The sequence below is a fragment of the Ambystoma mexicanum genome, chromosome 10 (assembly GCF_040938575.1).
Source record: "Ambystoma mexicanum isolate Mex_15411 chromosome 10, UKY_AmexF1_1, whole genome shotgun sequence".
Taxonomy (NCBI): domain Eukaryota; kingdom Metazoa; phylum Chordata; class Amphibia; order Caudata; family Ambystomatidae; genus Ambystoma; species Ambystoma mexicanum.
The window spans coordinates 264,882,849-264,909,565 of record NC_090932.1 but is presented as its reverse complement, the minus strand read 5'-3'; the positions used below and the strand labels follow the sequence as shown (position 1 = coordinate 264,909,565).

The following is a 26,717-nucleotide window of genomic DNA, read 5'->3' as shown; positions in this document are numbered from 1 at the left end:
GGGTACCCGACCTACAGGGATACCAGATGGCAGCACAAATAGCAAGTATCCAAGTCTGGCAAGTATCCTCTGATCGCCCTAGATGGGTGGAGCTTGAACTATCCCGCCTATCCCTACCCCTACGCTTTCTTCCACACATCCCACCCCCAATGCGGCAGGCAGGAGAGAGACTACTGCTAGCTACTAGGCACACCATAGACATTTGGGACAGAGCCCTAAAGAAAAAGGGGATTCCCAGAGGATTGAGACCTTCGTCACCGGTATTCCATAACCCGACCTTCTTGCCTGGAATAAACCCCCAGAACATTAAAAGCTGGATCTCAGGGGGCCTGGAGTCTCTGGGAAAACTGTTTGTGGGAGTGGGGGGCCTTGCACCTTTGAACAATGCAAGGAAGCCTTCCAGCTTCAAGAGAAAGATAGGTTCTCCTACAACAGTTTCGCCATTGGTGCTTTCACCCGCAAACCCGCCAGGCAGCAACCCGCCCCACCACTGCACTGGAGCTAACCCTTATGGATCTTCTGACCCGAGGTAAGATCTTCACTTTATTCAAACATTTCCAGGGAGATTTTCTCGCCTCCAAAAAGCGATGCATGGCACAATGGGAGGCAGACTTAGGCCACCCTATAGAGGATCGAACCTGGGTGGATAAATGGACTCGGGCCCACTCATCATCGGCCTGCATCACCAACAGGGAATGCGCCTACAAAATCTTTCTGCGCTGGTACTACCCCCCCTGAGGCTCCACCACATGAACCAGACTCTTGACCCGGCATGCAGGAGACAATGCGGACACCCAGGGTCCTTTCTCCACATGTAGTGGACATGCCCAAAAGCCCAACAATTTTGGAAGCAAAGTTTAGCTACCATTGAAGGAATCACTCAAACGGCGCTTCCACTGGAGCCTGAACCTGTCCTGCTAGGTGTCCCGGTTCCTGGAATCTACACAAGGTTGGGAGCCAAAGCCAAGCTGCTGTCCCAATGCCTCCTAGCAGGAAGAATAACGATCACCCGTTCCTGGAAATCTAAGGAAGGTCCACTCTTGCCCCTCTGGTGGGTAAAAATATGGGACATTCTTATCGCAGAGAAGGTAACAGCGGCTAAGGCAGGGCTTCTTCACCGCTTCCAGAACATTTGGGGCCCATTTCTTGACTATGACCTAAAATTTCTGGCCCTCACTTACAAACCCCAATGGGCCAGAAGGATCCTAAACAATGGGGATATACCAGAGTAGGGGGAGAAAGGATAAAGTAGAAGGGAAAACCCCAAACTCCTGGGACTGTGATCTGGGCTGGCATTCACATTGGGGTGGAGAGGGAGGGAAGAATATGACTGAAATGCTGACTTGATGCATAGTTGTATTTGTTGTCCTGCCTTGGTTTCAAAATAAATATATTTTTTTAAAAAACGAAAACTAAAATAGAGACCAACATGATCTGTTTAAGTTTTCCCCTCTCGCCACTAAGGATGTCGAGGACATTACTGCAAGTTTGAAAACATCCAGATGCCTGGGTGATGTTTGCCCAGCAATAAGTATCAAAGAGACAGCAATGGATCTTGTGTCCTTTATCACATCGCTAATTAATGCCTCATTTGCAACTAGCACAGTACCCACTAATTTGAGGACGCATGGGTTTAGCCTCTATTAAAGAATCCTTCCCTTGACCCTAACTCCCCAACAAATTACAAATCAATTACCACAGTGCCCTTCCTTCTGTAAATTCTGGACAGGGCTGCTTACCGACAGATTCAGCATCACTTCGAAAGCAAAAACTCAGTAAGGCACCAACAATCTGGTTTCCGACCTAGACATGGCACGGAAACAGCCCTGATAGATCTAGTAACAAAAATGGACATTATAATAGACAAAGGCAACTTAGCACTCCTTTTGTTACTAGATCTATCAGCTGCCTTTGACCTAGTGGATCACACAACTCTATGCAACCACCTCTCATCCGCAGCCCACTTCTCAGACGAAGCCACCTCTTGGATTCAGTCCTTCCTCAACAACAGAACTACAAGAGTGTTTGCGCTGACTGCATCCGCTATAAGAGTTCCAGTCACATGTGGAGTCCCCCATGGCTCATGCGTCTCCCCTATGCTCTATAATATTATCACAAAGCCCCTCTTCGATGACTTAGACCATTTGGGTGTTTTCTACACAAATTACGTGGACGACACCCAAATCCTTATCCATATTACTGGTGACTATAACATTGTCTCCAAATGCCTAAATGACATCTACCCAATTAACCAAGCTTGGATGGCCAAACACAGACTTTGTCTTAATGACGATAAGACAGAGTTGCTTCTTGTAGGACCCCAAGCAAGATGTAACAGACTGGACAAACAATTCAATGTATTCAATATTGACAGCAATAATATCAAGGCATCTAAAGATGTGAAAACCTTAGGTATATATATTGACTCTTCACTCTCTTTGATGAGACAAATTAACGCGACCGCCTCCACTACCGCTTACACCTGCAAGCTAATTAATGTCTGCAGACCATTTCTGAACACAGGCAACTGCATACCTTAGCCATGACACTAGTTTTATCTAAATTAGACTACTGTAATTCCCTCTTCGTAGGAACTAACCAATACAATCTGAAAAAGTTACACATTTTCAGGAATAACACGCTCAGACCAGCGATTAACTTACCAAGATTACACTTTATCTCAGAGTTGGGATGCACTTTATAGTGGCTATCAGTCAATCAAAGAATTAGACTCAAAATGCTGTCACTCACCTTCAAATGCCTAAATAATCTAGCATCCAAGTTCCTGTTTATGAAATTCAAACAAAGCTCCTCGGATCAACCTGTTAGATCTTCACAATCAAACTGCCTGATCATCACTAGGTTCAAGCTACAAAAGGCAGGACGTAGCAGTTCCCCGGTATTAGCTGCCAACATTTTGAACCCTTTGCCTGCAACCCTCAGAGCCGAAACCTCCTTCTTTAAATTCAGGAATAACGTAAAAACATGGCATACATTGAATGAATCATAACAACTTGCTCAAGAGTTATTACTTTTCCACCTCTGTACTTATGCAGATGATATAATCCTTTCCACTTTCCTAACATTGTAAATTATTCTGTAAATTGTGTTGCAAATCTCACTGTATACCGTTTGTAAATGTATTCTTACCATGTAAATATTCATTTTTATGTTAACTACAAATACCTATTATATGTAACTGTAAATACCTATTTGCATAGATGCCTACGGACATGGTTGCGCTATATAAATAAATAAAATAGATTACCGCAAACATTTTGTTGCTCTCCATCCCTCTTCCTCATCTGAATACTGCAGGAATTCTCCAGATCTCCCTTCCCACCACTGTGGTCTCCCTTGCTACCCGTAAAAAAGGGGAAAAAAACATGTTTTTCTTTTTTTTTCTTTTTTTTTCTTTTTTTTAAATATATGCCCATGAACTGTGGCCAGCGCCATGTGGCTCTTTGTTTCTGGAGTCTCTGGCTTTCTTGTTCAATCCTCTTAACAAAAAACAGACTCATTAAAGGTTTATTTCATGGGGTGAGTCACTGATTTAGTCTGTTGTTTAACACCTCAACTCAGTCTTTCATCATTCCGAGGTCGATAAATGAGTACCAACACAGGTTGGATGATATTGTATGTATATTTGTTCTATTTAAAGTGCTCAAGCCTAAGTGATATATAATCGCCCATCATTATCATTTGGCTTGTACTTCTGCTTGCATTCACAGTAATTACAAATATGGGCCTACACACACTGATATTAACAATACATATGGTGATCCATTCTTGTATGAAATGTATATCACATTATAGTGATATCGTAACCATATTTTTCGTAGTGTACTTAGGAGCAATGCTATGCGATGCCACTTCCTGTTTTGTGAAGGGGCAAAAGATTGAGTTCCATCGCTTCCCGTGATGCCACTTAGGGGTTGGGTCAAATGACATCACTTCATGTGATGTCATCAGAGGTCAAAGGGTCGTGTGATGTCATTTCCTCTACCCTTGGCATTTTGGTGAAATGACATCCCCCCATCATCTAAGAAGTAGAGTTTCAATGGTGCACACTGAAGTGTGCAGGTTGTGCAGTGACAACTTTTGGCACAACTACAATTAGTGAAGCACATTTTCTCCATGGTTAATCTTGCAGAATTGGAGTCTGATCTTCTGAGCCACAGTGATTATTTAATTCACAAGCTGACAATTACTGATAAAGGTTGTAACTACAAGATGAAAAACATGTACATATCAGTGCTCTGTCACTTGAAACAAAGATGGAATTGGGTGCAGATGGAATAACTCATAAAATGCAGCTTACCCCCCTCGTTTACTGGATAAGGAAGTGGACCTGTGTGCATTTTAGGAATGATTCCGAATCGCCAGGTGTGGCCGAATTACCCTGGTGTAAATGTGTAAATCTATGCTATCTACATCACATCTTTCTGAACTATGGGTAAATCTATGTTGCCTTGGAACCTGGGACAAATCAGTCCTGAAGGGAGCATATGAAGAGTGTATTATATGTGAGTTGTGGCTTAAGAGCGAGGATAGTCATCTGACTGGTGATTATCTGAATATCAAACATTTCTTAAACTGAAAATCATATGTGGACATATTCGAAGCTCAAGACGAGGTTCTATTCTTAGATTATAGTTAGAGATTATTCCTGTACAAGCTTTCATGGCTATGTGGGTGCAGAGCAGTTCTGCAAAGTTCCATTATTGTATAATGCATGGTGAAACGATAACCCATTTTCTCTTACTCCGAGGGGACTCTAGCAGAAACCTATGTTCATGGAAAAAGGAATTAGGAATGTCCGATGATTGGGTGATTGTTAAGTCCTTTTTCCAATTGTTGACTGAGGCATGCTGGAAGAGACTCCAATATTTATGAGTGATCTCCAAAGCGGCTGCCAGGCTGTTACTGACAAGTACATTCTGCTCTGATAAATTGTGCTCACTCTAGTACACACAGTTTGTCCATTCACTCCAGTGCAACTCCTGTAATATTTTCACCCTTCTGTGTGGAACATATACATTATGTGACTATCATTAGGACTTTGGAGGTAGTGGCTGCCTCCAAAATCGTGCCTGGGTCCGATCTGGTGGAGTGGGGACTGTGGGATGTTTCAACCCACTCATCCAAGCCCCGCAACATCATTGTGCATTACTGGTGGCAGAAACAGCAGAAGGGCCACTGGAAAGCATGCTGGTCACCAGAAAGTGTGCAGTGAAAACCTGACAAATAGGCTGCCAGCCACTTTTGCCGATATTAGTGAGCACAGGAGGTCACTGCCTAAAACACATCCCATAGAAGTTGGTAATTTGACTCTTATTCTATCACTTTTTAGACAGGCGTTGTAACACCGCAACCTAGTAGAGAACACACTTTAGGCAGGGATAGTATATTTCTTGTTCTATCCTTCTGTCTTCTGCCACAGCCTTGTTTTTACATCTTTCGCGATCTTGAGGTAGATATTATCTGATATTGTAGTCCATACCACAGTCATTTGGGTTGTGCCGACTGGACCTCCCTTGGTTCTTACTTGGCTGCGAACAACACAGATGTATATTGCCCATCTATTGTGTGAACACTGCCTAAAACCACCATTGGGCTACACACACAGTAGCCTGAAACCATTTGGAAACAGCAATACTAATTGCCAAAAGCAAACCCAGAGCTGTTTGGGAATTCATTTTCTTGATCGTCAAAATTTCCAAAATCATGGCTCATAAAACAATTAAAAAGATCCCACCTCCTTGTTGGGGGGGTCAACATCCTCCTCCCGCAAGAATCTACATGAATCTGAGGTCCACAGAATTGCATCCATATTTGAACAAGTATATTTTGAGGATTGCTTACTGGTAAGGCAGCTGTCAAAAATGGGTGCAATACCGGTGCTTGACACTGACCGGCGCTAGCGATCTAAATTCTGACAGGAGACCTGTATTTCAGGAGCTAAACAGTAACCCAAGTTAGCTGAGACTTCAAAGGCTGGCTGTCCCAGGAAGCCTTCACACCTAGGGCCGAAACACGAGTTCGGCGGTAATGTAATTTCCCATTCCCCATTGAGCCCATTCGGGAATGCCCCATTCCCCATTGGGCTCAATGGGGAAAATTTGCGCTCTTACTGCCGGCGGATTTCCCGCCGGTGGTAATAGGGCACATTTTCGGCGGATTTCCCCCCAACCAAGAGCTGGGGTGAAATCCACCGAAGTCCTGACTTGGCGGACCCTTAAATCCGGCAGTAATAGCGTGACCGCCGGATTTAAGGGTTACCGCAAAAGTCGTGATGAGGCCCCTAGTCTTCTCAGCAACAGCACAGGAAATCACATGGTCCTGTTGATTAATAGGGAGGAGATTTTCCCTGCAGCCTGGAGAAAGGAACAATGGACTCTTAAATTGAATAGAATATGCTGATTTGGGTGTGCCTAAACAACACTGCTCTGGGGGAAGGCAAGACATCTGATTTCTGAGTCAAGCCAAGTTTCTAGGGGCGGGGAAAAACCAATGGGTGTACTGAAGTAAAAGCAAATATATGTTTTATGAGAATACTGATAACTAATTATACCAAGCGGACAAAAATGTACAATTTGGAGATTCTTAATATGAAAAATTCACTCACAATTTGAGACTAAGCTGGACGCTGTGGGATGTTCTGAGGCCAAGCCCCGTAATTATTAATATTGCAGACACAGTGTTTGTGCTAGAAAAATGAAAACTTACTGTAATATGCCCAGAGAGGGTGTGTACCTCCGTGTAAGATTTGATGCAAAAACCAATATTGCAAAACCCATCAAAAGCGCAAAATGTTGTCATTTCTGAACCCAAGCTCATAGAAACATGTGACTTGAACTGAACTGTACCTTAAGCCATCTGTCATGCAATTTAGGTAATATTAACAAGTTGTGTATATTGTAAATACCTGTTTTATGAAAAAGAAGATATGCTGTACGGACACAAAGGGGAGTGTCCTTTCCTTGAACCATAAAGATGATACCTGATGACTCATTCTGACTCACAACTCTGTTCTCCAGTCAGAGAACAGTAAATCCTTTAACCTATCAGGATTCTCAGAGGGTTGGGCATAGGAAGTCAGCCTCCACACCCCCTTTGAGAACACATAAAAATAGACTGCTTAGACCCAGATGGACACACTCATTTTTCCACTACTCATCGATTCCTGCGCAACACGCTGCCCGACCATATCCAGACAAAAACTCCAGACTCCTGAGGCTCCAGAACTTAGACTCCAGATAGACTCCAGAACCAAATTCTAGAACTAAACTCTAGAACCTTAAGCAGGGGCCAAACACAAAAGCTGAACTCTTTTCAGGGGCCCCAGAATACAGCAACCTAACCAAACTATTCAACAGCCGGGCGAGCTGTTTGATTCTGGCTAGAACCCTGTGCCAGAACCATATCCAGATCCAGAAAGCAGAGCTGTACCCAGAACCCGGCAGACCCAGACCGCTGTGCAGTGCCGATAGCAGACCAGGCCCAGCTGTGAGCAGAACCAGTGCAAGAGACCGTCCCATGGTGAGAGAACTGCAGCCCAAACCTGACCAGATCTGTGACGAGGTCCATTCACTTCCAAAATTAGGAGTGAGTATCTAGAACTGCCCAGAACCCATCTCTTAGTTTAAAGTAATCGTATTCAAACCATTTCAACCTGTCCAGAACTACATAGAAATCGTGTGTCCATTCTGTGATTTCAAAGCTGCAAAAGTGTCACCGGTCATTCTGAAATCTTGACATCATTTCTGAAAATCTACCTCCACAAAAACGTCCGTATCTTTTGAACCATATGTCCTAGAAGCGATATTTAACTGTCATTTTAAAGCTAAGATCCTAGTTTTTCCGTAATCGTGGTTTATGCACTTGGAAAAAGTGCCACGAATTGCAATTTGGCTCAATTTCACAAACTTGTAAAAATAGTTGCTTCTTGCTTTCCACTGCTGAAATTCATTTTCACTCTGATAATCATTCATGAATCATTACTAGTGTTGACCTGAACTAATTCAAAGTAGCTGTCACCTACCCTGAATATCCTATAGGGAATTAAAATCATTTTAGCATATTTTTCACTTCATTGCAATCACATTTAAAAGTATTTGGCCTGTGTTTTAAAATCATCCCTGTTTCTCTAAGCGTGCTGGAGGGGGGGGGGGGCAGGAACTGAACTGCTTTTGATTGTATTCCTGAAAACCTGTGTGCCCTCATTTCCATCCCTTCATATTGCATATGGGGGGAGTGAGTTGTCACAAGGGAAAAAGTGATCATATTATCTGTTGTTGAATCCATATCGAGTTTTATTTCTGTGCCTACATTCTTTCCATCTTGCATTTCCTTGAACGTAAAAGTATTCTCTGCTACTTTATCCTTCCTATTCCTACTCCTTTCTGATTAAAGATTTGTCGCTATTGTAATATTACCCAATACTGATCACTGTTCATATTCATAAGTGTGCTATCAAATATTAATTTATTCATAAAAGATGTATATATATATTGTTTCATTTTTCCAATAAACCTTTTAATTTGCAAAACAAACCTACTTCTTGGCTCAGTGAGGTCAGGGGGATTCAAAGAGAGGGGCGTTATATAAGGGTTTATCATCCAGATTTAAGAACTTGACATAAAAATATATGAATAAGGGCTTCCATTGGGCATCCCAGACTAGGCATTGACTTAGTTGGAGTGCTTGATTGAAGTCACTTACATGACTAACCGGGACATTCCACCCTAGGCGGACCCGGTAAGTCCCCATACCAAATGCCATTCCCCATTCCCATTTGAGACCCCATAGGGCTCAATGGGAATGGGGAAGGCACTATTTACGGGCCTGCTAATGGCAGGCCCGTAATTAGCACCCTGGTCCCCTAACGGGACCTGTAAGGGACATGTGGTCCGACCACACGTCCCTTGCGGTTCCCGATAAGGGACCTCGGAATTGGGTGGTAAGGGATTACCGGCACCGGTCTCCTTACTGGTGCCCAGTATCCCTTACCGCCCACCTCAGAATGAGGCCTATATCAAACTGAAAGTTGATATGGATACATTTGAGTACCATGATTTCTCAGAAGATAGCTCAGTTTGTTAAGCACTTATTACAAACATGTATTTTCATATGCCAGATCACAGTACCAAATTCCAGCAAGGCGGACTCAGCCTTTCCTATGCCTAAGGTGGATAAACTTGCAGGTATGCATACCTATGTGATAGTAACACTTAGGCCCTGATTCACAGACCGTTTTCCAATTGGGTTTTGCCTTTATAAAACGCTTCTGTGAATTGGTGAAGGTAAAATAAGGATTGTTAAAACAGGCCGCCACCCCTCAATGAGGTGCAGTAATTGTTAGTAGGCAGAAGTGCCTAGGTATTCAGATTCGAGACACTGGAACTAAAGTGTTGAGACTCGCACCCGGCTTTGCCAGTGGACAATGCATTGCTCCTGGACAAATCATTTTATGTCACTGTATAGCACTGTGGGGTCTTCTGTGAAAAGGCCTGTCTGCTCACTTACTGGTGGCATTGTTTAGCCTATTGCCTGACCTTTATTTTCATGTAGGCCGTTTGATTGGAAGGCGTTCTAGAGAGAAGAGAGCCAACCAAATGTCACTGGCCTCTTGTGAGCATATTTGCAGGTCTGCCCATTTGGCAAAAAAAACTGTCTACTCTCTTATACAATTTCAAAGGCACATCTGCACATCATAAATAACAGTCCATGATTATGGTGTATTGGGCGTATATTAAAGCTTTAGAAAACAAACACAAATCCCAGGTGGAACCATCTAAGCTCACAATACTTAATATTATGGCACGTGTATACTTGCCTTTATGGTAGTGAGAAATAAGCTAGGAAATTGTCCTTTTGCATGAAATGTTTCTATAAAGTTAAGTTCTAAAATGTTGACATATTGGGTTATTATATGATTTGTGTATTTTGCAAGTCAGTTCTTAAAATAATAGAGTTTTATTTTAGTTTATGAAAGTGAACATTTCACACATATTTGCACCTTGCTCTACGATAAGAACAGGGACACCATGTTGTTAAATGCAGAAATCACAGATTGGGCTCAAATCTTAGCTTCACCTCTTAACCAACATATATGATCCTGAGCAACTCATGTAATCTTGCTCTGTCGAAACGATCTAAATGTGCCAGTTTGTAAACTTGTGAACATTGCCAGCCCTTTAGATAAATTTAGTTCTGAAGGTATGCTGTTCAAAAAATGGGCACTCATGGTTTAACTGGCTACAGTATTAGATTCCATATAATAATAGTGAACATTCACATATCACATACCACAAAGTAATTTGTTTCTTTGCTGACTAACAGCAAAACCACTTGAAAACCATAGCTTCTGATTTATATTCACAATCTATGCAATCTGTGTACATGCTTGAGAACTTTTACATTTAGTCAGACTGCTAATCTGAGTCTTCCCTCTATGCGGGGGTATGTGTGCTTTTTTCATCCTGCTACTTATCTGTCCCCTGCATCTGAACTACACCTTTCCCCTGGCTGCTATTGTTAAAATGCATCCTGTACCTGTGCTTGAACACAAGTACTCTTGTTGTGGACTGAAAATGTTGCCATTGAAATGCTGCTTGTTTATTATTCTGATTCCAGCAAGTCTGAAAAAGGGAGGGGGACCATGAGGGAGTACCAATGCATATTTTCATTGCTGCATGACCAAATATCAAACTGAGGGTTTGATCACAAAGAGGGGAGGAGGGGGGTGTGGACATAGATTCTGGACTCTGTAATTTCTTTGGTTCAGAGAGGTCCCCAAACATGTCTGTGCCCCCGGCCCCAACATTCCTTGAGATGGCCCTGGTAGGGACATCTCTACTTTCACTTTTATCATTATTGCACTACTATAATTAAAAATGTTGAGTCACAATGGAAGTTCTTGGAGTTTTAGAATGGTGGCATTGCTCGATATAATGTTATCAGGGTTTGTAAAGAATGCTCAGATATTGTTAATTTTACTTGTGTTCGATGTGATTGTTTTAATTATTTTATATATATTCACGCATGGTACTTAACACTTTATCCATTAGTAGATAGGGATGATAGGGAATCTTTTAATATTGTAATTCTTTCAGATGATGATTTCAGCTCGTTTATTAAGAAATCATTTTGACCTATCGACAAAGCAAAATTGTGAGACAGTATTTATTGCTAAAATGTAATATAAGCCAAGTGTTAGAAATGAAGGGCACAAAAATTGGGATTATAAAATCTGAATTCCTTTGTCGACTTTGTGGTGACAATGTAATTGAATCGGTGGAACATATCTTGGTTCCATGTGCAAGCTTGGAAATGATCAGGAATACATATGTTAACTCCTACAATAATGTATTGAATTGTGTTGACAGGACTAAACTGTGGAAGACATTTAGGGACATAATTGGAAATGCAATTATATTTTCCGCGAGTGACATTTTAAGGTTATGAACACATTTCTCCCTAAATGTATGTTATTGGTCAAAATTGATTTTACGTTTTAAGGCGAAATTAGTTGTAAGGACGTAAGGATGAAGTTAGCGTTTTATTGTTTTATTGTTGTTTTATTTATGTCTTATGTGGATATTAATAATTATAGTTTTTTAATTGATTTATATGTTATCCTGTGTGATGTATATATAAAGCCAACCTGGCTATGAGTATATTAATAAAATTAAATAAAAAATAGTTGTATAGCAAATCTCAATAATGGATAAATGTACTATTTTGGAGGAATTGGAATGTATGCAACTATTGTAAATATATAACTGTTGGTATTAATTGGAAATTATTGTGTTATGTAATATGTGTTTAGTTTTATGGCTCTGCCGAAATAAACAAAATATTGATTGATAAAGATTTTTTACATATGAAATGTGTTTGCAATCTTTTTAGGCAAGGTCATTGTGATTAAGTCCCCTGTATTGAGTGAATGGTTTAAGGGATGCTGAGTTTATGGAGGACTCTCTGGTAAGTCACACTTGGCATCAGTAACTGGGCAAGGCACTGCCACATGCACCACCAAAACACTACATGCCTTTTAAGAAATGCAACTTTGTAAAGGCAAGGTGAGTGGTCGTACAATAGTCTATCAGTGTTCCCAGACTCCAGTAAATAGTGCCCCACAAACACCCCTTGTGGATCAGAAAACAGACATGGCTGTGCTTAAAGAGCAAAGTACTCATCTGCAGATGCCGAACGACCTGTTGATATGTTCCAAGATGGTGGACCCAGCTTTTAAACTCACTAAAAGACCCTATCACACACTGCTACACTGGCCCAAAGGAGAATGGTGTGGGAATTCAGAGGTAGTCACAAGTGGAATTTGGAGTGAGTTGTCAAGTCAGGAGAGAACAAGGATAAGAAGACTTTATGAATAGAGTAAGGATTGGAGGAGCCTAGAGATGAGAAACGGAGAAAGAACATGGGGAGGTGGCATGGCTAAATAATCCAGAGGTGGCAGGAGTTGAGTATCAGGAAGTAGAAGCAGGTTAGGAAAAGTGGAAGGTAAACATCACGAGGTTGGAGGAGGATAAAATCAGGAAGTTGCAGGAGGAGAGTATTAGAAGGATGCAGGAGCAGAGCAGAGCATTAGAAGGTGACAGGAGGTAACATCAGGTGATAGCATGGAGGGAGAATCAGAAGGTCAGAGGAGTGAATCAGAAGGTGGCGGGAGAGTGTTGCAAAGTGAAATCACGAGGAGGTAAGAATCATGAGGTTGCAGGGGAGAGAATCAAGAGCTACCAAGGGGCAGTTTTATGAGATGGCAGAGGGAGAATATCAGAAGAGGGTAGGAAGGAATCAAGAGGAGACTGGGAAGCAAGAGGGATCCTGATCTAGTGGGCTCTTAGATAAAGAGAGCAGGAAGGAATGATAGGGCAATCATCATCCAAGACACAGGTTTGGAGAAGATCGCCATCTAAAGGGGTTACATCCACAGAAGGAGGAGGAACAAGTATGTGGCAGGCAAAGAGGGGGGCCAGAAGAGGAAGAGCAGAGAGAAGGGACAGAGGGAAGAAATTAGGACCATACTCAAGTGAAGTGATAAGACCCTCTTAAACTCCTCTTGGGGCAATCAAGCAGACATCCAGTCCTTCCTACAACCCACAGGCAGAGGCTCAGTGACAGGTATAGAATTTGCAAGAAGCATAAGATGTGGTGATGCCCTAAAATCATCAGAAGGCAAGTTGGATATATTTCCTTCTTCTGTGGACAAAATGCAAACAGACAGTGATTATATGGGAGGAGTCATAACTCTTGTGGACCATGAAAAGAGACCTTGTATCTAGTAAAAGTGTTGATGAAGACTGTCCAGATATATTATGCTTCATTTTCTTTGCTTACATTTTGACCCTAGGAGGAGATTTTTTGCAATTGTGGGGAAAAAAAAGAAAGGGAATAAGACTGCCCAGAGGACAGGTATAAAAGTTCAATTTAGTCCACAGCTGTTTAATAGTTTTTTTTTCTGTCAGTAATTTAAAGATAATTAGAATAAACTGTCTTAATTATCAACAAAGGCTGATTCCATCTGTTGATTAATTTCCATGGTGTGGCAATGTTCATTCAATCGATGTAACTGAGCGTGGCCCGTCTAAATATTTATCTCCTACATATAGAAATCTTTGAATTCTAACCAGTAGTAGATTATATTCAGTGTATATAGAGTGTGTCATCTTTTTCCCACTAGACCAAATAACTAGTGCCCGTAAATTTAGAATTAGTTTTGTGAATGAAAAGTCTTAGAAATTATTTCAGGAATCAAAGTGAAATCAATTGCTGTTAATACTTTGGTCTTGTGACCAGTCCAAATAATCTGTGCTTAGACGGAAACGTTTTAAAATTCCTTAAAGGAAGGAGGATATTATATTCAGTGTCTGTAAATGAGTGTGTCATTTCCGTGGCCAGATAAACGAGTTGCTGTTTGAAAGGTTGTGAATAAAGCTCTTAGAATTATATCTGTAAATGAAAAGTCATAGAATTCTGTTTGTGAATGAAAATTGTTAGAAATCATTTTAGGCAAGAGATTGCATTCAGCTGTAAATAAATGTGTTTTGTGACCAGTCCAAAAAATGCCTTAGAATCCTTTAGAGGCACGAGGATATTAGATTCAGTAGATCTACTGAGAGCACCACATCAGTACTAGGGATTAAATAATCACAGTTACCCCCTTGCCTCACATAAAGACAGATTGAAAGGAGCTTCACATAATGGAGTACAGCAATATTGGTCTGCAGCCCTGCACCTGATCTGTATAGCATTATAAAGAAATATTTCTTCTAAGGTAGACTCAAAAGAAGGTAACATTCACAGTCAGGTGTCTCTACTTATATATTTTAATGCTGAACATAATGCTGAACCGACATAATGGACATATGTTTCATCCGCTGTGCTTTTTCAAGGTATGGCAAAATCAGTTTTCCAGCTCTTGCAAAAATACTTAATTAAAGTAATCTCTGTATGTTTTATGCTAATGTTCCCTTATGTCAAATAGGCTGTTAGTTATTAATTATTGGAATAATGGTAGGTTTGGCATAATTTAGTATTCACAGCTAATTGGCTTTGTTCCTGAAGGTAATATAAGCCTCTTGGGTCAATATTACTTGTATTTGCTCATTTATGCTGTACCTCTGTCAGGATCCCGTCTATGTTACCTGTTTCATCATTAGTGAAACCGACTAGAAACGGCACAAAGAACAAAACTACATTATATCGGCATTCGCCTGCTGTTTCTTTAAGTGCTCGCCATAAGCTTGTCCTTAGGAATAGCGGACATCGGTTGCCATGGTGACTATGGTGGCCATTACGCTCTCCATACGTAGCGTAATGCTAATGAAGGGACGTGGGTTCAATGGCAACATATTTAAAATTCCGGGTTCTTCGAATCAGCACTTCCCCGTGTGCTGAACCTGCTTGCTTTCCGGACTCCTCTTGTCTACCGATCCAGCCCGGACTGCTTACCCGTGCATCGAACCAGCTTGCTCTCCGGACTTCTCTTGCCTGCCGATTCCACGAGGACTGCTTACCTGCGTATCGAACCAGCTTGCTCTCCGGACTTCTCTTGCCTGCCGATTCCACGTGGACTGCTTACCTGTGTATCGAACCAGATTGCTCCCCCGGACTTCTCTTGCCTGCCGATTCCACGTGGACTGCTTACCTGTGTACCGAACCCAGCTTTCTTTTGGGAACATTTTGCCTTCCTGCTTTATTCTTCAGAGATTGGATTTTGAACACCACTGAAATCTTTGTTGGAAAGTTTGCTACACCCAGTGTACTGTACCAGAGCCCTGAACTTGAGACTGTCATCAAGCAGCTCTGAGGTTGTTAGGCGTCCTCGTGCCGGCGTGATAGTTGTGGACTAGAGACTGCCATCCTCCATTCAGGTGTTCTCGTGCCGTCGGGTTAGGGTACACTTGGGTGTCTGGTGAGCTAGACAATTCTCCAACCCAAGAATTGGTAAGTATTGCCCAGGGTTGTTCCATTCTTTCCTGATTCCTCTTTATTCTTGACTCATGTGGTTTCCTATGTATTATAGATCACATCTCGGTTGAATCGTCAAGCTAAAGAAGATCTATCTGGTATAAGGAAACATTTCCTAGTTAGTGTTACCTTCTTGTTCCACTATTGTTGTCCTGCCTTATTGCCTGGTCTTTTCAAGTGATCATTTTGGTTTTTTCACCTTCTGCAGTGCCTGGTCTTCATGCAGTGTTCCCATATTTTGTCTAATTGATCCCTCTGTAATTTACCTTGTGTGTTCAGATGGTTACATTGGTAAAACAAACTCAACTGCTACACTGCGGGTAGAAGTTGGGTTCTACCTTGGATTCTGACAGCCTCGCGCTTCACAGTATTGGTTTCATATGATCTTGAGGTTCTTCTTTGCCAGGTTGATAAACTGAGTGCAGAAACTGACTTTAAAGATTGTGGGCAGGAAGGTGTTGGTAACAGTGGTACTAAAAATCTCAATGATGGACTACATGCTGCGGCCTGTGCCCGGTCACACTACAAGGGGTGAGTAATCTGAATAGTAATAACCTTAAGAAATCCTCTGATTTAAAGGCAACTTATCCAAAGTATGCCTTTGGCAAACATCCAGGCTATTTTGGAACATCAGTTTCTAAATATTCATGAGGTTCTCATAAATTTAGAAACCAAATTGGACAAACTTACAGTCATAATAAATGCAAATGAAAATTATGTCAATAGTAGCACACCATTACAGGCCAAAGAGGAACCTCTGATTAACTTTCAAGACTTTTTTAAGATAATGTAGAATACAGGGTCTAAATATGATGGACAACAAGAAATTAGGGAAACCACAAGCAATAAAAAAGTCAGAGACAGGGTATCTAACTATAGGGCTGTTAAAGGCACGGGTGAGGTAGCAAAGGGTTGGGGATTAAGAAAATGATCCCTCCTAGCAGAAGGGAAATAAGTAATTGACAGTATGCCACAGTGGTACCTAGTCATGTGAGGTAAATAATAGATTGTACAAATCTATCAGGAAACAGGAGAGGGGAAGTTCTACAAAGTATGGGGGAAGGGACATTGATTGCAAGGTAAAGATTCATAGTCAAATATGGTTCCCATGAACAGTGATGGTCCATTTGCTCTTAAACCCCTAGTAGTGGTACTAACAAATGTCCCTAGGCTGGAATAAACTGCTGTGTATGATACAATTTCCTTTATGAATAACGTAGACCACATTGTCAACAATATATGTGCTGTTGCCCTAATATGGGGCATTGACCTTGTGGTGAAGCACTCCTCATGGGTAGGGCATAGTATGAAGTCTATCCAAGGAGATTGTGTTAATATCACCTTCAATCCAATGTCTCTGACCTGTTATGGAGGGGAACACGTCATCACGTAGCTATGTCAGAGGTTGTTTTTTTTACCTTGGGTTTTTCGACAGACCAGATGAAGAGCAGACTAACATGGGCAAAACTATTATAAGTTACTCCACCTTTCAACGAGTGTTGCTTAATATGAAAAAGCATCACAAATAACAAAACTCCAACGGGTACAAAAAAAAGCTGTGAGGGTCCTATTAGCTCTGGGCTCTAGAGAACACATCAACTCACCCTCCATGCCCTTCTCTGGCTTCCGATATGGCGACAATCCGCCTTCAAGGCAATGTGCATCAACCACATTTTTTGTGTGACAAAATCAACCACAATAGTGGCTTCCGCTTTCTCAGTCTAAGCACCTGCCATCTAGAACTCAATTCCGTCAACAATCCCCTGTATAAAAGATCACCTTGCCTTCAGGAAGACTCCGAAGACCTGACTCTTCATTTTGGCATCCTCCCAGAGAGTTCTATTAATCACAACCTAATGGGAATGCAGGGGCACCTGAGGAGTCGACAAGTTGGGACATAGCACTTTGCATTGAATGCATCTCAGTCAGGCCTTTGCATTGCTGATTATATAATAAAGCATTAGATGGCTCATGGTGTGACAGGTTCTGCTAAATTCCATATGTCTAGTGTTTGGCCAAATAATGGCTGTTGCACTGTATTCTAAGTGGACAAAGAGACAGGCAGACATTAGTATGTGTTATTGGAAAATTACATTGGGTGTGAATGTTGTAGGTTATGAATCCCTTGTCAAACATATACAAGGACCTGGTTCTACCAAATTCAATCTTGAGACCATAGCCGCAGTGTTAACTCACTGAAATGCCATGATTGGTTAGACATTATGCCAAGTTCATGAGTGAAATATTGGAAGAACACGTAGCTGTTGGGGTAGCAGTGGAAGTGTCGAAAGGGGATTTCAGTTGACGTTGATTGTTTGGTTGTTGCAAAGTATGAACAACGTCATTTAAGTAACCAATCATATCGTGTCAACATTTCGTCTGTTTCTTGGTTTCCAGGGTCTGATTATAGGAGTCAAATTAAGTATTAATCTGACTCACTATATGCGTTGAAGTTCAGCTAAAAACATGTTCAGCATTATCCTTCAAACTGCTATTTATTGCGCGTGGTGTTGCAACTTAACAAAAGTCTACTCATAAGTCCAGAAAGTACATATTTTGTATCCTTCAACAAAGATTGGGTTAAAATCAATCTGTAAATCACGCCATATTCTTTTGAAAGTTTGAAGTTTGAAGTTTAAGTTTAGTTTATTCATAAAGTGCAGACCAGGCCCAGGGGCAACCGGGTGCATACTCTTAACAGGTTACAATATTCAGTACATAAACAGTATATTTACACAAATAGTAGGTGTAATATTGTGCAGTTTATAATTAATCTCCTTTCTAAAAAGGTATGCTAATGCTTTCAGTGATTATTAGGGTGATGGGTTTGGTTGCAAATCCTGTTCTGCTTCCTTGATTGAGTTGAAATATGGGTAGCTTCTTCATCATAGAGAAAGAAAAAGTAAAGGCTTTATTTAAACTCAAATGCTCTACTTCCGAGTAAAACATTCACAAGTAATTATTGTTCTCGAGGTGCAGGTTAGTGCAGTTAACCAAGCTAATCAATAAACAAACAGAAAATGATGACACCTACATTCACTGTTCAAATAATTGTAATGAATAAAAAAAAAAATTCTGCAAGTATCTACCTACTCACAGTGCACACCTAAAGGCTAGCCAGTCCACTTTTAAAATATCACAAGACAAAATGGTAAAGAACATCTAAAAAATATCATCGGCTTAAAAATAATGCTGATATGTTTTATGGCAAAAAAGTCATGCAATCGTCTGGTGGTAAAAGTCTCCATTTAGAAGTCAATACAATAAGAATTCAAATCGAAAATGTAAATATAATACATCCACAATTGGAATGTTTCCAGGAAATAATGTTCATAATAAGAAGGGTCACCATAAGGGAAGCTCAACGCATTTCGCAGCTATACCATTGTCAGACGAAGGTCAGGGAAGGTCACCCAATGTGTGCTTGCATGTGTGTAGTCTATGCTCTGTTCATGGAAAATTGGACTGTCTGGCTCTTTTTTCACAAATGTAAATACTAATAGGTCAATATACAACAATGCCATCATGCTTGTGGTGGGCAAATACACTCTGTCATTCGACCGGTGGTATTTCTGTCTAAGCTCAAACTTCATCATTCCATCACACTGACCATGTAATTAGGGGATGGTAAATGAAGGGAGTTGGCATTTAAGGGCATATACTTCAAGGAGTGCAGATGTGGCTTGGAATGCAGAATATAGCTATCACTTCAAAAATGCTTTTTTCAGTGACAGTATGGCCAGGGGTGAAATGTTGATTGCCCTCTTGGGAGAGCACTGTAATTGAGATTGTGTTTGTTCATCGCGCTTGTGTGCACAGTGTAGAATCATGTGGGGCCATAAACGTTTAGTGCAAAGGTTGGTCCCATGGTTTCCTGCACAGCAATTCTTGTTGTGGTGTGGTGCAGGTGGTAGACGCTGATGATCTTTTCCCTTTTTGAAAAAATAAAATCAACATTTTTGATGTTCATTGTTGACTTAAGTGTGGCCTACTGGTCACATCTGATTTCAAAGGTGGTCACACAGGTGCTGGAAGAGGCATTGTTGGTCTAGCTGCTACATATTTACAGATTTTAACTTGTTAAGGTTTAGCATTATATGTGTTTGTGTAATAAATGTTTTTTAATCATTTGTCTTATTTATTGAAATATCTTGTATGTTGGTAATGTCCTGACATCGTTTTTTGTTGCAGAGATAAGATTGTGTTTAATATTTCATTGTATTGCTGCTACTACTCACTACATATTGTGTTTGAAAGACACTGTACGTAGGTGGATGAGTAGATTTGGTGTTCCCTTCAATTCTTGTATCTGTGACATTGTCCTCTTATTCCCCAGTATCAGCAGTTTCCAGAGCGATGCATTGATTCTGCTTGTACTTGGATGGACCATAGTCTTCTTCTAGCTTACCATCATTATCCTCAGATGTATTCAAAGAGACTGATGGAAGTCAGGACCTGCCCCTACCATCTATGCTGTTTGCTGTTTCTCCAGGCCCATCATGTTTTTCATCTATGCTATACCTTCTAGCTCATCATGCCCCTCTACACTGTTGTGCTACGCCTTCATCATGCTTCTTGATAGTGTCTTTTCTATTGGTTCACTAGTAGAAGCAATCTGCACCTCTGCTCCATCTCCCCTAGAGACAGTCGCCTGAATCTCATCTACCTCGGATCGCGATACATAAGCAGGTATTACTATCTCTTGTCCAGCAGTTACAGTTGAATGCAAATTGTTGACTTCAACATGCCATGCAAAATTTTGGTGTCTTTGGTGAAGACAGCAACTGCAGTGACTAATGTAAAACTCACTCTAGTGACATGCCTCTCCCATGTACAGTTAGGCATTGAATATGGTTAGACTATAATCTTCGCTTGCCTTCAAAGAGTTCTAAGACTGTTCTTTGCAAGCAACAAGAATTGTGGCAGGCTACAGAAAATACACACTCAGTTACAGCCACTGAATTCACTCCTTTGCTTAGACATGTCTAAGACTTTCGGACCACTTAACAGAAACTTTGTATTGGTGCAAGTGCAATTAGCACTAGACCAGAAAACATATTCTTTCGATACATTGTTGCATTTGGAGAATTTATCACTAATGTTAGGACAAGGGCAAACGTTTCCCTGATGCAAACCATGAATTGAAATGTTTTGTGCAGTAAGAGACAGTTTCACCTAGTGCTAATGGCACTTGAATCTATGCAAAGTTTCCGAAATACCACCCCTCAGTTGCATGACTAGTTGTAGGGCTATTTATTTGCAACTTCACAAGTAACAAGTATTTCAGGTGGCCACAAATTATGGTGCACCGAGGTACAGCCGCTAAATGTAATCTCTTGCCTGCTGCTTCATTCACACAATTGTGTTATGCGCTTTCCCCCTATCGGACAAGCAAGGACATGTGTGTTTATGACACTGACATGCAAGTTGGTAAATGGTATGTTGTACTACTGAGATGGGCCACAAATGTATAGCCACTTAATATGATCTCCACCTGCCTCCAAATAATTCTAATTGTTTTCTTCACAAGCATTACACATTAGGATTGGCTACACAATGAGGACACACTCACTTCCCACAATGAAGGCACCCTCTTGTTTATACATATTTCTAAGAATGTTCTTTTGCAGAAACAGTTCTAAGACTTTTTATTTGCAACGTTGCACTTACCACATATTTGGTCTTGTTACAAAACAATGCTGTACTGTGTTACGTAGCCACGAAATATAATCTGTTTTTGCCTCCAAATACTGCTAGCACTAAATATGCAACTAAGCAGTATTTGGACTAGCCACAAAAAGACTTAATGCACACTTACAGGATATCAAAGAATTTTAATTAATGAAAAGAATTCTATTTTTGTTTCATTTGCAACTTCACGAGCAACATGTGTTTTATCTGATTACACATGTATTTATTTATTGTGCATTACAGTACACATCTGTACTTTTCAAACAAGCAAAATAAAACAGTTTTATAAGAATCCTTAAAAAAAGACAGATTTAACAATTGCATTGTTTAATCTGATCACAAAGAGATGGCACGCTGAGTTCCAGCCACTAAATATGATCTCCCTCCTGCCACTGCCTCCAAACAATTATCTGAAATTCTTCTCAATCTGAAAAAAACAAGTGTATTTTTTTTCTTCTTTTTCACTTTATTTCAGTTTTAAATGATCATACAAAAACAAACACAAAATACAAGTGTAAAATCAATACGTAGCATAGATCACAAAAATTAGAACATTAGTAACAGTCATTAAACATATGTAATAATTCATGAAAACCAACAAATCAAGCGAATGAGAAAACAATACAATGACAATGACAATACTACACGAAAAAGCTCAACAAACCATGATGTATAAACCACTCCATCCAACCCCCCCGACCAATGTACATTAACAATTGCACATAAAATACAGAAAACATAGACGTATAAGTCATTAAAGGACCCCCGCAATTGCAAATAACAATCCTCTCTACCCTGGTGTAAATACATAACCTTTTCATAATTCGATAGAGCCTTCACATCTAACAACCAATTCTCCACTGTGGTTTCTTCCTTGACTTCCAAACCCGCATTATCTGCTTAGTTGCCATCACCAACACTCTATTTATCCAATCAGTTTTGTCCCTGGCCCTATACCCTCTTCCCTTGTTTGACAACAGGATAGTGGAATAAAAGGTACGTGGAAGTTGTTCCTCTACAACAATGGCCAATCTATCCAACACCTCAGACCAAAAAACTGATATTCTTGAACACACCAACAACATATGCATTAAAGTTCCCCCACCACATCCACACCCCCAACATGAATCATTATCCAAAAGACCCAATCTTAACATTCTAGACAGTGGGCCTCATTACACGGAAGGCGGTAATCCAGGGTGCTATTAGCACCCTGGACCATGCCGGTAAATTACCGGCACCGCCTTGGCGGAAAGGGGATTTACCGCCCCATTCCAAGGTTGGAGGGGCGGTAAATCCCCCTTCCGCCATTGCCCTTCCCCATTCCCATTTCTGCCCCATAGGGCTCTATGGGAATGGGGAAGGCGCTAATTACGGCACCGCAATTTTGCGGTGCCGTAATTAGCTCCGAGGTCCCTTAGCGGGTTGGTTTTTAACGCCTGCAAGAAGCAGGCGTTAATTCCTCCAACCCGCAAAGGGACCTCGTAGTACGGCGGTAAGGGTTAACGGTCACCGTTGCCATTAACGGTGACCGTTAACCCTTACCGCCGTCCGTGTAATGAGGCCCAGTGTCCAATACAATCTGTAAAGGATCCGCTGTCTAACAAAACGTAGCCCTAGGTCCAATTTTGACTGCACCCCTACACGGAGTAAATACTCCCATTCCTTTACAGGTATATTCACCCCAAGGTCCTCACTCCAGGTCTGATGAAGTTTATCCCATGCTAACACTTCCCGATCGTCCATTGGCATCAACCTTATATATGTGGATACAGTGCACTGACAGGAGCGAACAATCTCGCACACTGAGGGCCTCTCCGTCATAGCATCACCCAACATACCAGTCCGTTCAATCAAAAGAGCCTTCAAGGACCTGTATCGTCCCCGTTCCCTACCCCCAATCCCAAAAGACGTCCTCAGTTGATCAAAGGGAACCATACAATCATTGCGCCATACATCACGAATTTTGAGTATACCCCTATTAATCCAACTTTTCCAGCACAAAGGTCTATTCGCTAATTGTAGACCCACATTATGCCACAGAGAGGCATCATAATGCATCCAAACATCTTCACCATTACCTTTCACAAAGTCTTGCAATGCCTCCCTAGTAGTACCCATAGTCAGTAATTTCACTCCCGACTTCGGCAGCTTCGACATAGAGTAGACAGTACTTAGAGCATACAGTGAAAATTGACAGTTCTCAATGACACGCCAAGTAGGTGCATAGTCGCCCACTTCAGAGAAACTGTGAAGAGGGATATACTAAAAAGGAGTCTATTGAAATGAAATCGGGGCTATGGGCTAAGGTGAATGCAGTGAAAATGGTTCTCTTACCCAAAATTCTATATATTATACAGTCCATCCCTCTAAAATTTACTAAGAAAATCCTTAGTAAAGGATAAAGTTTTCTAATCCTTCCTCTGGGGAGATGGCAATAGACCGAAAGTGCCTAAATATATTTTACAGCGTCCTGTAAGGGAGGGAGGGTTTGGATATCCAAATCTGAGGAAATACTGTATGGGTTTTGTCCTGAAAAAACAAGTGTATTAATACTATCCAAAGTGGTCACTGTGTTTCTGTCATCTTTGTTTCTGAGACTGCACTCTGAGTTACAGCTACTGAACATCTCTTCTTGCATCCAAATATTTCAAAGACATTTCTTCCCAAGAATAAAGTAATAGTAATTAACACATTCATTTACAACTACTGTATGGATTTTCCTGCCTGAAATTATTTCTTAGATTATCAAATAGGTTTCTAAGAGTTTCCATGAGTTTCCATGTGCAAAACGAATTCCAATTGTTTCTTTTTGCAACATTGCAAACAACAGCTATTTGGGCTGACCTGAAAAATCTCTCCACAACCACAAGCCCTGTTAATCAACGACAGTCCATGATTTACTGTGTGGATGTCCACATCATCACAACTGGTGTATCGGTAATGGCTATGTATTTTACCATAGTCTTCTCCATTGTAGTGCTGGTACATTTTTGTGAATGCCGATTCTTCAACACAGTGCACTTCCAGGCTTCTGCCGCAGTCAGACATAACAGCACCCACAGCACTCAATGCTCACTCACATTGCACACTGACAGAAAGTAATCTTAGGGATCTATGAAAATGATCAAACGTTGTGCTTGACAGATGCACTTCTGTAGTGGGTCATCATCTCTTCTTCGTTTTGATATATCAAGTGCTGACATTATATTTTTGTCAAAGTCTCCCTGCAATGGTCGGTGAAGGTTAGGAAATGAACTGCGACACAGAAAAGACTAACAGGGTAATAATTATACTTGCAGGAGATGTCAGCAAGCATATGGACAGTGACAGTTGGGAGTGTGCATTGAGGGTGGCAAGAATATGCTGTTATAGTTTGGGCAACCCCTTCCTCAGACATGGAGTTGGCGGGCCGACTTAAACGCAAACATAGCAGTACTCTTTAGATGTCAGTGGGATCCAAAGAAGGGGTAGGGCAAAGAGGAAGAAGGAGCAGAAATGAAAGAATACACAGGTTGGGGGAGGGATGGAGAGACTGAGGAGGGTGCTAAATAGCAAGGTGCCAGGAGGAGAATGGTATTTGGAGCAAACAGGTAGGGAAGCTAGTCTATATCAAAAAGTGCAACACTTTTCAGTCTTGCTCAAAATAGTGTGGGCTGTTTGGGTAATGGGCACACAGGAGAGTCCCCCAACCATTTTGGAGTACCGTGTCTTTCAACTCCCACCTCTTAACCAGCACTTCACAATGCAGGCAATGTGTGCTTGCTCTCCAGAACAGAAGAGCATTGCCAACCTTTCCACTAGAGGGAGTAGTGAGACAACCAAGCCAACATAGCTGCAGATAGTGCATCTGTTTGGACCCCTTTCTTTTGTCTCTGTGGTCTGCATCTTGGTGTAGAATGACCTGCACCTCCATACTAACTGCAGGAGGCCTTCTCAGCCCTGTTTGAGGGGAGTATCATAGCGGAAGAGGCAGTGGATGCCATACGTATATAGAAGATTAGTTTATGCCAACACAAAATGGATTAATCCATTCAGTGTTGTTGAATGTATATTGCTCAGTTTTCTCCCCTCCACACGTTGTAACAGCGGAGTTGTGTGTGTGCCTTCTTCTAAAACAGTATTGCAACACCCAGAATAAGCCCATAAAGTGATAAGGTAGTTACCTTGTATTTATCCCATCCTATTGCATGCTTTTCCCATTCCACCGGATAGAAGCCACCAACATAAGCTTTGCCATCCACCTCCTCCTCCCACTATGGATGCCTCACCTCCACCTCCTGTCCCTTTTCCTTCATCCCCATATCAACATTATAGTGTTGCATCCTCCCTGGCCGGTCTCACAGCTACCTTAAAACAGCTTCCTACTGTGCCTCCACCTCATGCATCACCATCTGCCCCTCATTTGCTTTAGTATTTAGGCCCTCTTGTTACCTCCTCATTATTTCCTCCTCCTGTTCCACTTCCTACTGGCCCCCATCTCTGCCTCCCGATATTTCAACTCCTGCTGCGGATCATCCTCCTCACTAGATAATGAGATTCTGCAAAAGAAGTCCACTTGATCCAGAACTCTGTTTGAGGAGCATTAAGGGAATGAGTTTCACAAGGGTTTTCTAGTATGCAGGTTTTCACAGCAGACTTACCTTTTTCTATTTCTGTTTTTTGTAAGTGAGGGGAATTTAAAAAATAAATCTATTACCAAAGGGTTCAAATGAGTTTCCCAAAGATGGAGTCACACATTAAGGAACTTTACAAAAAAGTACAATAAACAGTAAAATATCACACATGGGCAATGAAATGTCAAAAAGACACACAAAATCTTCTCTCATTGTCTAAGTCTCTACAGCACAATGACTGCCTCCAACTCTCTAGTCTTTTGATAAGGACTGTTTCTCATTATACCAGCCATGCACCACCTACAGAGAACCAGGAAGTGAGATATTCCTTTTAGCTGGCCAACAAAACCTCCCCATAGAATCAGGGGTTCTGATTGCCCCAATGAGGGTCTTCTTCAGGATGTGGGGAGTTCTGATTGGCCCAAAGTAGCATGTCCCAGATGCCAAAACCTTCCCTGGAGCTCTACCGTGATTTTGGGATGCCGGAGTCCCGGAGATATTGAAGGTCTACTGAATGTCAAAGCTGCTGTTTGGCTAGTCCTTATGATCAGGTTTCACCCACTGTTTTTCCTTTGTAGAGTGATGATCCATTGATGTTTAATTTTTATGAGCTGGTCATTCCATTCTACCCGCTGCAAATGGACATCAACCTCTGCTATGGTAGAGTGCTTAAACAATGTTTGAAATAGTCATGAGGAAGTGGCATAGCACACAATTTGGGCCACCCCCCTGAGACATGCTGAGGTGGCCCTGTCACAAGCTCTGGAACAAATCACAGGTCGCGCCACAATCTGGGCCGGCCTAGATGACCACGCTTGTGCAATATGAACAAACGTGCTGCTGCAGGGGTCAGCGTAACACTGCCCTTGGAGAAAGATATATATATATATATATGTTTTAATGCATTATACAGCA

General features: G+C 41.4%; 1 protein-coding gene across 3 annotated transcripts in view; it reads right to left on the bottom strand.

Annotated features, from left to right (window-relative positions):
• Positions 1 to 26,717, bottom strand: part of LOC138491340 (opsin-3-like) — a 2,251,654-nt gene that overhangs the window by 908,734 nt on the left and 1,316,203 nt on the right. Inside the window, exon 4 of one of the 3 annotated variants that reach the window (XM_069617821.1) lies at positions 21,511 to 21,613. The exons of the other annotated variants lie outside the window; for them this stretch is intronic. Within the exon in view, the coding sequence (XP_069473922.1) occupies positions 21,593 to 21,613 (21 nt within the window). The 3' untranslated portion in view covers positions 21,511 to 21,592. Of the gene's footprint in view, positions 1 to 21,510; positions 21,614 to 26,717 lie in introns of those variants that run through there. 3 annotated transcript variants of the gene reach the window in all.